Below are 14,110 nucleotides of genomic sequence, written 5' to 3'. Positions count from 1 at the left end.
CTAAAACCCCTGTTTTAGTAAATGTCTCTTTGTGTTCATGCTCGGTTTCATCAAAATTATATAACATTTTGGAAAAAATATACAGCATAGAATTCCAGCGCTGGAAGCTAATATAGCAAAAATCTCAACGATGACTGAGTTTTTCCCCGTAACGCTCATATAAGCCGGGATAAAAGAGATCCAGACGTTACAGAAGATCAGCATGCTGAAGGTGATGTATTTGGCTTCATTAAAACTGTCCGGTAATTTTCTGGCCAGGAAAGCGACAACGAAACTCACAGCAGCCAGGAAGCCCATGTACCCCAGGACAGTGTAAAAGGCAACTACTGACCCCTCATTACACTGAATAACGATCTTTCCAGGAGAGGAGTGAGTGTTTATTTCGTAGAATGGAGGAGAAATAGACAACCAGCAGATGCAAATGACAACCTGAATAAATGAGCAAATAAACACCACACCGTTGGGTATTTTGATTCCCAACCATTTCATCCAAGTGCTGCCGGGTTTGGTGGCTTTGAAAGCGATGCAGACCATGATGGTCTTGGCCAACAGAGAAGACACAGCTAATGAGAAGAGGATCCCAAAAGCAGTTTGCCGCAGCATGCAGGTTACATCCTCAGGACGACCGAGGAACAGAAACACACAGAGGAAGCTCAGGATGAGGCAGACCAGGAGCAGGAAGCTGAGGTTCTGATTATTAGCTCTGACAATGGGGGTGTCCTGGTATAAAATAAATATCCCCAAAATAACGGAGGCTATGACAGACATGAAAACTGATATAGAGCCAAATACTGATGCAACTGAATCCTCTTCGTAGGACAAGAATTCAATGGGTTTTGGAACGCATTTATCCTTCTTCTCATTTGGACATTGGTCTTCAGGACATTTCTGGCAAGATTCTCCATCTATAAGATATATCAAAATTATACTAAAACATCAGACAGTTTTGAACTGGAGTAATGCCATAAATAATGAGTCTACTTCACCACAACATCCTTCTGTAACATCCTCTCTTTGCAGATTTTGCCATTAGGAGGCTGAACCCATTTACATTCAGCTGTGACTGTTGGCTGCCTGGAACTGTCTGCTGTCAAGGGGAGGATTCCAGAGCCTGGCTTAACTTGTATTAGTGAATACTTGGGCCGGTCAGTCTGGGCCTAGCTAAAGAGAGCTCCAGTCGGGAGGCAGGCTTTTATTTTATGTTCTCTCATTTGGGGATATCTTTTTTGTTCCTTTGTAAATAAAATCAGCTGTTCATGAGTCTTATTGCCCTATGACTGTGTTTATGATCTGTTAAAGTGAGTTTAGTGACCCTCAGCTAACCGGATAAACAGTGTTGCTGTCTAAATACATTTTCTTTACTGTAGGAAATATCTTTATTTTTAGGGTTGCAGAGATACTCTGTGCAGGTGGTGGTCCAGTTAGTTGAGGGTCATAAATGGTGATTTGTCTTTCTTTGGTGATTTGTTGCCCAGTGCCCATATTCACTCTCACACTCTCTAAATGTGTCCCTACCTTCTCTGCCGACCACTTCTGGTTCTGCATTTTCTGCTCTCTACTTCAGCCACATTTCGGCATACATAATACGGCTGGAACTTCCGCCAAAATTGTGGCGGTTGTGGTGACATCCTCTCCTTGATCATCCAATCAGAGGAGAGGACGTCACAAAAACCATGTCATTATATGGCAACACGCCTGGTGACATCCTCCCCTGATCCTCCTGTAATTCTTGAAAGCCTATCAATAGCCCTGAAATTCTGGTGCTTGGTTTGCTGCTTTGCTTGCAGGTTTAATAATGTGATTTCTGACCTTTAATTAAGGAGGCAAGGATACAGGTTCCAGGGAGTGCTGATCCCTGTCAATAAAGCTGTTATGCACCTGTTGTGTTGGAGATCTCTCCTTCCGAGCAGGGGACGCAGTCAAAGCAGCAGGTGTGCTTTCCTTTGTGCAAAACTCGTCTATAGCCAGGAGGACAATCTTCAGAACATCGAGAGCGAGGAATCTTAAAACCAAAAAAATCAGTATTGGAGGAAATATCATTGCCCATTGCTCAGTCCATGTTCCACCATATGATCCTCCCATAAGCACACCCTATGCTTCTGTTGCACATGCTCCTTCATCATCCTGCCTTATGCTCCTCCCTATATTCAGAATGCCTTCAGCCAATTAGCGGCCCCTTCGAGAGAACAGAGAGGTCAGGCCCCCTGCTTGGCTGTATCCTTATATTAGAATATAAACTAAAATTTGACACCCTTAATTTAAGCCTAAATTGTGAAAAACTATTTATGTCACATTATCCACACAATCAGTCTTACGCTCAGACTCATAGTGCATGGCAGTCTACAAAACCAAAAGAGACTGCATGTGACTGCATAAATGTATGAGCAATTTCTCCTTCAAATGTATAATGTGCCTGAAAAGACACCAAGATTGTCTCCAAAGCTTGCAGACTGGGCTTATATTTCCCACCTTTAAAAGGGGCCGTTTTTAATTCACACTGTTCCAATGCTCTACTTATTAGAACTTTTATTAACTTTTGGCCAGGAGGGGCGGGATAAATACAGGCGGGACAGACACAATAGAGTAAAAAAACACACCCAGGCATATACAATGGAGCACAGAAAGAATGATTGCTCCACTGTTTGTCTTCCTGTCTCTCTATATATTATGTATGTTTTAGAATATCTATAGGTTTATCCATTAACCTGACAGCCATGACAGTCGCGGTTTCATCTCTGTGGCTTCTCTCTGGCCGACTCCATTGAGCTGAATCATTCAACTGTGCTACAAACTCTGGGGTTAGTGAATACACCCCATACAGGCTATACAATCATTCATGTACTCAGCATAACATGCCATGTATACTAGGCTTTCCTACTGTTTTACATTTCATGAATGTAATAAACTCGGGGGAGGGGAGTTATATATTATTTGGAACAGTTCTTTCTCAGGGTAATAAGTCGCATGTTTATAACTGACCTCCCTGGAGTGATGTTTCCATGTTATGAGGCTCCTATTAATGCCAAGTTGCTTCCCTTCTGGAGCCGATACATTGAAGATCCCCACATGTTCTTCTAAGATGCTATTGTTGGAACATGCCAAGTAATTATTAATGTGATAGACAGTCGCCATCTCTCCATTCTCATTAAAGTAGATTTCCTCCCCGGTGTAATCCATGAAATGAATTCTTTTTAACATTTTCTAAAAGAAGAGATTTTACCAGCTTGATGGTCATTGAAATATTCATCACAAGATTATTACACAACCTTCACCCACTTTAGAGAGCGGTAGATAAATGGAGCAGCCATGGTAGACCTCAACTGCCCCTACTATGCCACAATAAAGGGTGGAAGCAAGGCACAGGATGTGGCCCATTCCCCTCCAAAGGGAGCTGTAAGCCAACTATGTGGTATGTCCACTCCCGGTCATTCTAGGAATGGGTTGGTGAGGGTTCTAGGGTGGGAATCAAGAACCTGCAAGCATATTGTGTTGAAAAATGGGGCCACAGAGGGGGTGTTACACTACAGGTCTTGAGCTGCAGCTTCTAATAAAGGTAAGTAGTTTTCCCTACAGTATAAGAATGCATATTAATATGCTTAAAAAGTACTTTAATATGGATGCTTTGGTGAGGAGGCTGCCTGGGACTGTCCTTTTGCATCTATGTTGTTTTTTAAAATTCCAACCAAAAGGGAGTCCCTAGAATATGCATTGTAAAGGACGTGAATGAATGTAATATGGGGATAATATAGCCCTCAAAGTGTCTTTTTTGTTGTATGTAACAATAATGAGTGGTGGCAGAATAACAATAAAGGACCATAAAGTGTATGAGCCTGCAAAGAAAAATATATCTAGCCACATCTACCTTCGGCATTTTGCCTAGAAACATAGAGACCAGGGCCGGCCCTACAATGGAGCCGACTGGGGCAATTGCCCCAGGCGGCACTTTAGAAGGGGCCGGCACTTTGCCGCCCAAGCGTTTTTTTTGGTTGTTTGCTTTGAAGCGGAGGAGAGAGAGAGGGGCGCCGAGTAGTTTTCACTTACACGCTCAGCGCCCCTCTCTCTCTCCTCTGCGGCGAGTCTCCCTGTTCAGTCTCGGTGCCGGCTTGTAATGATGAGCGCCGGAAGTGACGTCAATCTCCGGCGCTCAGCATTACAAGCCGGCACCGTGGCAGAGCAGGGAGACTCGCCGGCAGGACTCTTTAAAGGTAAGTACCGGGGGGGGGAGGAAATAATGGCGTCAGCGAAGTTTAAAATGACGCCCCCCCCCGCATCGGCGGGGGGGGATTGGCGGCATTTTAAACTTCGCCCCAGGCGGCGTTAAATCTTCGGCCGGCCCTGATAGAGACGCGTCATTTGACGGCAGATAAAAACTATTCCTCCCATCCTCTTCCCATTTCCCATGCTGTAAAGATTCAGTCAGTCGTCGGTGTTGTTCTTAGACACCGTTGCCATATGTCTCTACCATATGTCTTTAATTCCCTCACTGTATTAGCTTCTACTACTTCTTCTAAGAGGTTGTTCTACTAATCCACCACCCTCTAGTTATAAATGATGGCCTCTTGTTGTAACTTTTCTTCTCCTTTGAAATAAACTTCCCTCCTGTCCTTTGTTGAATCTATTTATGTATTTAAATGTCTCTCCCATCCTCTCTCTTCTCTCCCCAAGCTGCAAGTATTGCAATCCCTAAGTCTTTCCTGATTATTTTATTTTGCAAACCATCCCCCCATCAGCCTCCTCTAAATTCTCTCCAGAATGTCCACATTCTTCTAGAGGTGGTGTCTCCAGAACTACCCCAATACTCTAGATGAGGTATGACTAGGGATCTGTAAGGTGGCAGAACCTCCTCCCTTTACCTGCTACTAATGCCAGTGGACCTGAAGAAGTGACCTCTGAGATATTCAAAGCTTATGTGATTCTCCATTTTATCTATGTCAGGTCAATAAAAGATATTCTCTATGATCATAGATATCTATGGGGGGGTATTGGGCTATAAGTAGCTGGTTCTCTCTGGCAGAACCAAGAGGGCACATTACATGCTTTGTGCAATATAGCCTAATAAAACTGTGTGGTGATTACAAAATGTAGATAAGCACAACTAATTGTTAGGATGAAAATGTAGGGAATTATGTAGAGTAAACTTAAAGATGCGAATGAATTAAAAATGAATTAGAAAAGAATGAACCGAGGTACAGAAGGGAAGTAGAGAGAGTTATTATTACTTCGAAACAGATTGTTCCTGCTTTGAAGTGTTTGTGGCCTTTCACCAATGTCCCAACTAACCTCTAAGTACATTGGGTTCTTCATGGCAGACAATGTGCTTTCCTGTTTTTTCTATTGGTACAAATAATTCAAAGAACAGGCATTTTACTAAACATACCATGCTGCTCCTCAAAATAAAACAAATAAAGCATCAACAATCTTAATCTGAAGAACATATATACACCATGTGACCAAAAGTATGTGGACAATCCTTCTAAATATTAGGTTTTGGTGCTTCAGCCGAACCCATTGTCTACAGGTGTATAAACTCAAGCACAACCATTAGCAATAGAATGGGTCATACCAAAGATGTAAAGGACTTCAAATGTGGAACGGTCATAGGATGCCACCTTTTACCATAAATCAGTTTGTGAAATTACCACCCAGCTAGATCTGCCCCAGTCCACCGTAAGTCCCATTATTGTGGTGTTGTAGTACCTAGGAGTAACAACCGCTCAGCCATGAAACTGTAGACCACGCACACTCACAAAGCGGGTTAGAGACCACGCACACTCACAAAGACAAGGTTTGTTGTTGAGGAACTTAAGCGGCCTTCACAGAACCCTGACCTTAACCCCAGGAACATCTTTGGAAGTAATTGGAACACGGATTGAGAGCCAGGACTTCTCGTCCAACATCAGCGCCTGACTTTACAACTGTTTTGGCTGAATGGGCACAAATTCCCACAAAGCCTTCCCCTGAATAGTGGAGACTGCTATAGCCGGGGTGGGGGGGTCGACGCCATATTAATTCCCTTAGTTTTGAATGCACTGTCCAACAAGTTCATATAGATGCGATGGTCAGATGTCCATATAATTTTGGTCACATAGTATACTTTTGCTTAAATTCATTTACCCCATAGTTAGGTTTATGTGATGTTTTTTCAGATGTTTCTGCTTTCTTTGAAAAGTATTGTTGCATTAAATGCAGAGGCAGAGCCATAGCATAGACTGATATATACACATGGTACGTGATCCGAAATCGAACGCTGTCATAAAACTGTCTGCCAAGCCTGGTGATTCCATCCGTCCTGCTGCAGTTTGAAAATGATGACTTTGTAATTCTTCCAATGAATTTGTTCCAAACAGAGTCTGAAGTTAAACAACGTAAATAAAATAAACGAATGTCTTCCAATAGAAGGTCATTGGGTCGATTTGACGGGCTGACATTCTCTAGAAAAATCTGAAGTTTGGTGAGGCATACGATAGGGCGTGAAAACGCCAAACCTCCATCAAAAGGAAATCTGTGTCCTTCTTCCATAAGTAAGACAATATTCCAACTTGCGGGGATTATGTAAGTCTTGTTTTTAAAGTCACCACTTTCTCTCCTAATCAAATATAAAAATTCCCCAGAAACTGTCCCAGTGAGTATAATTATCTGTGAGGATGAACTATTAAGGATAACTTTATGTCTGTTTATCATTTGTACCTTTTTATATTTATCTAATGGAGGCATCTTTAGTGTGAACTCAAAGCATATACCATGGATTTCACCCATGTTCTTCAGTACTCGAGTCTGTCTCTCTCCGACATCGTCATCTGAAGCGAGGATACCCACCCAGTTCCACTCAAAATGTTTGAGAAGTTTCACAATGGCGTTAAACTGGACCCGGTCACTCGGAAGGGTTTGGAAAAAAAATGGGTAGAGTTCTTTGCTTGTAAGAAGAGGATCTGTCGCTCCGTAGCTGATCTAAAAACAAATCAATTTAGACAAAAGTGAGTAGACAATGTGATGAAGCAGCAAGAGAAGCCAGTCAGATGCTGTCATAAAAATGATGCATTGTAAATCATTGGTGAGACCTCATTTAGAACCCGACTCAAGTTCTAGACAGAGGTTATGTTGAGAGCTCCCAGTGGAACTTTTCCATTTTCCTTTTCTTTTCAAATAACTAAACCTTTTCAGTCATGGATTGTTGGTTGGTGAATTAATTGCCTCCAGTTAATCTATCAACAGAATCCAATTTCGTCGTGCAGCATGAGAGATTCAAGAAACAAAATCACCAAAAAAATGAACAAAATCAGTGACAAAATTCATTGATGAAATGAAATCACCAAGCGAGATTCGGCAGACTGATTGACATGATGCTTAATAATCTCAAGATGAAGAAAAGTAAAAAAGCCAATGAGTTCCCTAAACTTGCCCAATACCTGTCATACGTTCAATGACTCGTCAGTCCTGGTGTCTTTACATTTGGAAAGTGTTCAATATCCATAATAGCTATCCAGTAAACCATTTGTTTAAGCTTAGCAAAGTGGTTCTTGAATCATGTGTATTCATTTATCATGTGTAATTAATTTGTTTAATGTGAGTCCCCCCCCCCCCCGTCTCCAAACATGCAATGCACAATACATGAAGGAATGGTCAGCAATTTGTCAAGCAGTAGTTTATAGCTCAATGGTGTAAGGAGGGCATTTGACACGGGGTTTGGCGTAAATTATAATGGAATGGAATGTAAAACCAACAGAGGGCAGCATTCTGTCCGAACATATATTATGTGGTAGTGTGCTCATTTGCATTTATTCAAATAAAATATATTCCCATGATCCTTTCGTGTAACAGTTTAATAAAAAAAATAAATAAATAGAAAAAAAGAGTTTGCAAGTTCGACAGAATTAATGTCAGCGAGTGCGGACATTTAACTGTTGCAGCGGGGAGACCGGGGGATCATGGGAATATATTTTATTTAAATAATTAATAAATGAAAATGAGCACACTGCCACATATGGCTAATATATGTTCGGACAGAATGCTGCCCTCTCTTGGTTTTACATTGAGTAGCATAATAACTTATTAAGCTACTCAATGTATCGTACCAATAGAGTTATTATGCTAAGTGACATGTCCGTACCGGCGACTTTGTTGCAGCAGGGTTGCAGCTGTTGCAGCAGGGTCCCAGGTTTTTTTTTTCTTTTTCTGCATAGCAACTAGTGCGAGTGAGCCTATTGGTCGCTTGCACGGCTGTTTAACCTACGGATTTCTGCTCCCGTTTTCCAACACAGCATCGCAGGGGTTAACGGGAGCGGAAATCAGGAGTTAAAAAGGCCGTGCGAGTGAGCCTATTGGTCACCTGCAGGGTCTTCCTCTGGCATCAACCAATTGGTTGATGCCAGAGGAAGACCCTGCAGGTGACCAATAGGCTCACTCGCACTGCTCTGTAACCCCTGACGGCGAACCTGCGGATTTCCACTTCAGTCAAGTCCCGCGATGCCGTGAAGATAAGGCAGGCTAGATGGGGAAGGGATCGGGGAGATTAGTAGTTAAAGACGAAGATTCTTCGCGTGTGAGTCTTCGTCTTCGCCTACGTTTTACCAACACTGAATTCTCTTCTACGTTTCTTCGGAACGAACAAAAAAACTGACTATTCGTGTTCGTTTTCATGTTCACCCGAAGACGAATGCACAAGTCTAATGAAAAGTGAGATCAGAAGGGGTCCTAGAATTGACATTGGGGTACATCAAGACGGCATGGAGAGAGAAAAGGGGGAGAGGACAGGCTACTAATAATAGACAAGTGTCTTGGAAGAGTTCTGGCGGTGACATTATGTTGAATCACTGGTGGGAGATGGGCAAGGTACACCGGAAGCCCGTGTGTCAGCAATATACCAGAGGTACACCAATGGCCAGGCGGTACAATGTGGAGACTGAGGCACTTATGTGGACAAGTGTTGGATCTTTAGCAAAGGCTAACTATTACTGAAGACCAAGCCCCTACAGTGCCAGTCTGTACATAGACCTGGTTGGTCACTTGCCTTTCTCTCACTAGATCAGAGGGATGTATTAGAGAGTGTAGATCAGCAATATCTCACAGCTGTTCTGCATGGGTATGGCTTCAGCACTTAGTTTCTAGACTGCAGTAAAAGCAAGATATGAGGATGATCCTTATACGTTATACTGACAGTGTACTCTATATAGCTGTATCATCAGCTAGGATCAACTGGTCCCTATTGCTCGGTTCTCTTAGAGGCACCGGCTGATCAACCTTAGGCCAACACCAGATTGAATCTCTAAGGCCCAGAGCAAGTTGCTGGACCGAATGGGAAAACTCCGCTCCGTTTGCTGAACTTCTTGTGCATGTTTTCCAGTTAGCGGCAAGTGTATGTGAGTTTGAATGCTAATGTATCATTTAAAATGTGAGCCTTTGTGAATATAATAGTAAGACGTTTAATAGTATGACGTTTATAGCTGTAAACTGGTTATATTTTAAAAACATTTATTTGGACGCTCGCATCTCAGGGCCCTGAAATCACGTTCAGGTCACCATCGGCAGTTATTGATCTCATTGGTACCAAAGTGTACTACCCGGAGTCATCACTATACTATCAATTAAATAAAATTGTACTGTATGGAAAAGCTAATACAGACGTACAGCGGTAAATATACATAATTATGGCAGCAAGGACTAGTGTTCTCTCTTTAAATCACTAAATCATTAAAATATAAAAGATCTCCTACCTGTGGGTAATCGTACAGGCTCAGTATATTGGCGATATGTAAGGATGTTTCTGAAGACAGATCTCCAATAACCCCAGCCAGTTTGCCGTGACTCCTGCAGGAGTAATTGGGGACAGTCCTAGAGGGTCCGGATAATATCCGTAACACATTGTCTATGGCCTTATTCACATCTCCGCAGGAATCGAGCGCATGGTATCCCAGAGTCACATTGGGTAAAATATACGGATTACTGTTTATCTCATCAATGGCAAAGATGAAAGCCAAGAGATGCCTGTAATACTGAGCAATCGGGCTATTGGGAAGAAGTGAGTGAGGTAAGACATTGATGTATATATATTCTTTATTTTCCAGCATTAAACATACACATAGCATGCAAAGGACAGCTGCATAAATACACACACATATACTTATAGGATACACAACCTTGCTTTTGGGACATGTTTCCAGATGTCTCAAGTTTCTCCTTTTTGTGGCGGGCAGTGAGTATAATTAGGTAGAATCTTGGAAAGACTTCTATGAATAATGCATTATCTTAGGCAGATTATGGAATCAAAATATATTTAGGCTTGCTTTGCAACCACAGGACCTGGGAACCTTGCTGTCATTGAGTCAACCATAAACTCCTCTGTATAACAAAGTATTCTAGAGTCAAATGTGAGGCCAAAATTGAGTCATAAAACAGGACAAGGATCTCAAGCACACCAGCAAATCAAACCGATTGAAATGCTGTGGCAGGACCTTAAGAGAGCTGCGCATCAACAAATGCCTGACAACTTCATGAAACTGAGCAACGCTGTAAAAAAGAGCAGGCCCAACTTCCTCCACAACAATGTGAGAGACTGATAAAGTCATACAGAAAGCAATTACTTCAACTTATCGCTGCTAAAAGTGGTTCTACAAGCTATTGAATCACAAAGTGTACTTAGTTTTTCGCACATGGCTTCTCCATTTTGGCTTTATTTTTTATACAAATCATAACATGGTGTAATATGTCATGTGTTACTGTTCATCTGAGGTTGTATTTACCTAATATTTAGACCTGCTATGGAACAGATGATTGTTATTATATCCTGATATGTAAAAACATAGAATTTACACATAATGTACTTTCTTTTGCACACATGCATGTGTGTGTACTTTAGACAATCAACAACGTCAGACATATTTCAGCCTTCACGGCCTCATCAGTGAGGTCCACATCTGGACTCACCTACAAACTTGGGGTAAACCCCCAACAGCTCATTAAAGGGAGAAATGACATACAATGATAACCAAGAACACCACATGTGAGCAAAAAACCTGAGACAGTTTTGATGGCAGACAGTTTTGATGGCAGACCATTATATTGCTGCTCATTATCAGTTGTGTTGTCCTTTGTATTCAATCTCTCTCTTTGTTGGCATAAAAGTGTGTTTAGAGGTGGACTTCTTTGCTTATTTGTAGTTGGAAGGGTACTAACCTTGCCACATTGATGACGTCTGTGAAGTCTAAAGTGTACATCTTGGTTTGTTTGCTCCCTCATGCAGAGGAGTTTTACCTTTGGGTTAAAGATTCTCCTTGTGGTCAGCTTTTCATTGGTGACTGACGTCAGAACCTTTGTATCACCCCCTGTATGTATTTTTGGGGTGAGTTTGTGCATGTCGCCAGTAGGGAATATTTATATCTCAAGAAGATGGTCTTACCGTTGTTGTGAAGGGCAAAGGATCCCCCTTCTACTGAACACACAATACTCATTAACATAAGGGAAATGTATACACAAAAAGATTAAAGCAAATTAGTTACAGGATCAGGGGTTTAAAGAGTTAGAAATTCTTTGGATTGGCTACAGGGTTAAAGCAAGTACTCGCTGAACACCAATTTCATATTGTGTGGGACAGATGAGGCTTTCATGTAATACTGAAAAACCTGCACCCAGAATAAATAACACCGACGCTGAACTGCAGACAATAAAAGATAGATTAAAAATAATTGTTATAGAAAAAAAATACTTACAAAAGACAGTAAATTATTTTATTTTTCTCCACCACCAATTTAATCCTTACTGTGAAGATCCCACCAATAATAAAGTCTCCATCCTGGACGTATTTGGGTTCAAATATAGCAATTCTGGGGGAGAGGCGGCATCCCGGTGTCACTCTATGAAAACCCCCTTCTGCCGACAGCAACCACAGACAGAACATCACTGCAGACAGAGTGGATCTGCCACCCGTCAGAAAGCCCTGGGTCTTCTCCATGAAATAATCTTCTCCCGGGGGAGCTCGGTGCAGGTCTGTTGGACGCGTGACGTCTCGTAACTAGACCTGCATCTTGCAAATAAGTCTGATTTGCCGAGTTGAACGTTTTTATATTCTCTGGAAGGGAGTCTGGAGATTTAGATGACGCGTTTAAACCACGAAAGAACTTCATGTACTGGGACTAGTTTCCTACTTATTTTTTTTTAGACTCTAAGCTCCAAGGAGCTCAGTAATAAAAAAAATCAACTGGAGTTAAAAAAGAAGAACTGCTTTTGCAACCGCTTGAATACAAAACACTGAATGACCCTAACATATTGGTAGAGAACTGCCCAAACAGTTGTGGACCTCATCTGCCAATCTGGGGCTGGGGAGCAGGTAGGCGGGTAGTGGATATCCCTAACATTATAGTACACTTACAATGAAACATGTTTAATTCTCAAATATAATAGCATCAATCCAGATCAATTTATATAAGAGGATTTTCTCAAAACATCTCATCAAACCACTGCTACTCCTTTACCACATCGACAACATCTTCCTTATCTGGACCTTAGAAACATATCTTATTGATTTCTCCAATGGGATCGTTAGGCAAATATGATACCCTTTAAAGGCCAACAAAGGTCAATTTTAGCAGAGCACCCGCATTTCTCTACATGCTACCTAAACCAACTTAATAGATCCACTAGAATATAGTTAATTACTTGCAACCAATGCTCGCTGTGGACCAGACACTTGTATTGACCCACCTGTCCTATCATATAAAAAGCCAGACAGTCTTCCACTGCATGGAAGTAGTCTGCATAGACCCCAGCGAGGGTGTCTTAGAAGTTTCCTTTCTGCTGACCATGTTTTAGGAGATGTTTGTGAGCATGGTGACAGTAGTATGCCAGAGTGTGGAAAAGGTGAGAAACACAAGTTCTCCCCATTTGAGATCTCTAGTTATAGAGATTGCTTTTTGAAAACAGTGCAAATAAATACATAATATTAAAATAATATAAAAAAATAAAGAACTTCAAGTTTTGTGGGCTAAACATTATACCCCCACCTAGAAAAAGGAATATAAAACCCCTCCCGAAAACCCCCTATTAATAACAAAGCCGCTTCCTGGTCTGGGTATTCATTCATCCACGGGAGCATCAGCCACACCCCTCTTTAGACCACCATTACCTTTACCCTATTTTTGACGCTTGGGGCACTTGGACAGTAAGTGGGAGCCATTACACTCTGAACACTCATGCTGGAAGCAGAAGATTGTCCCCCACCTACAAAATCTCTCATTAAACTTCTAATAGTACCTTTTCTGCATCCCAGCTGAGGCCCCCAAAAAGCGTGGGCTGTCCCTTGAAAAGGCTGCAAAGGAGGTTGGGCACAACAATAAGTAAAGAGAAAGAAGTAAATAAAGCCAAGGTGGATGTACCAGGCCTAGCCACAGGATGGAGCGACGCAGGCAAACTCTGCCTGAAAACAGCAGGTGTCCCCATCATGGAGTCTTCAAAAGCTTCTGTGCGTCCACCTGCAGTGCCTCCATCAAGTATGTATTCCTGACAGGTGCCGTATTGGGGTTGGTGCATGGTGTTACAGGAGGACTAAAGCCTGCTTCATCAGATGTCTCCTGATCCCACCTCGGACCACACCACCATCCCAGTCTTCCTTGACACTGGAACCAGCTGCTCCTTGATGACCTCCTACTGCCAAGGTCTAGCTGAACTCCTGGCCCTCAGACTCCTCTTCTTGGTAGGTCTGCTGGAAGGTCTGGGCCTACTCCTGGATTCCTGACTGTACCTGCTGACGGCTGCCTCTGCACTGGAAGTTTTGTCATGGCTGCATCTTGCTTATCTGGCCTTCTCATGCAGATCAAACATCCCAGTGACATAAGCTAGGATGCCAACCATTTTCTCTCTCAGCCAGCCCTCCCTGGAACTGTCAGTCCTTGCAGCATTACAGAGAAGACCTCCACGTTAGCATATCAGTTTGATCCCATCAATCAAGATAGTCCAGACCAATCATGCACGGTCAGTCTCCCAAGTACAAATAATACAGCAACCACAGATATTAATTTCAGCCACTCATAGGGCTCATTGATAGAGTAAGGGTGATATTCCTCTCTGGGCATACCCTGAGAACCACTTCCCTATAGGAAGGTACCTACTCAGGAGGAGCATC

The 14,110-nt window shown here is 42.3% G+C and overlaps 1 protein-coding gene across 1 annotated transcript; it reads right to left on the bottom strand.

The window, feature by feature from the left end:
- On the bottom strand, positions 1–7,471 carry LOC128467680 (vomeronasal type-2 receptor 26-like). The gene is made up of 4 exons (XM_053449360.1): positions 7,448–7,471; positions 6,688–6,948; positions 1,879–2,002; positions 1–905 (listed from the first exon to the last, which is right to left on the bottom strand). The coding sequence occupies exons 1-4, from the start codon at positions 7,469–7,471 to the stop codon at positions 1–3; spliced, it is 1,314 nt and encodes a 437-aa protein (XP_053305335.1).
- Between the last annotated feature and the right edge of the window lie 6,639 nt (positions 7,472–14,110).

Source organism: Spea bombifrons, chromosome 1, assembly GCF_027358695.1.
Source record: "Spea bombifrons isolate aSpeBom1 chromosome 1, aSpeBom1.2.pri, whole genome shotgun sequence".
Classification (NCBI taxonomy): domain Eukaryota; kingdom Metazoa; phylum Chordata; class Amphibia; order Anura; family Pelobatidae; genus Spea; species Spea bombifrons.
This window is presented reverse-complemented; position numbering and strand designations above follow the sequence as displayed.

Excerpts from the sequence above, each read along its gene's own strand:
- LOC128467680 (XM_053449360.1), bottom strand. The coding sequence starts at position 7,471 with ATGGATATTGAACACTTTCCAAAT. Across the intron at positions 6,949-7,447 it reads ATATTGAACACTTTCCAAAT|ATCAGCTACGGAGCGACAGA; the intron begins GTAAAGACACCA and ends ATTTGTTTTTAG. Across the intron at positions 906-1,878 it reads AGAGATCTCCAACACAACAG|ATGGAGAATCTTGCCAGAAA; the intron begins GTGCATAACAGC and ends TATATCTTATAG.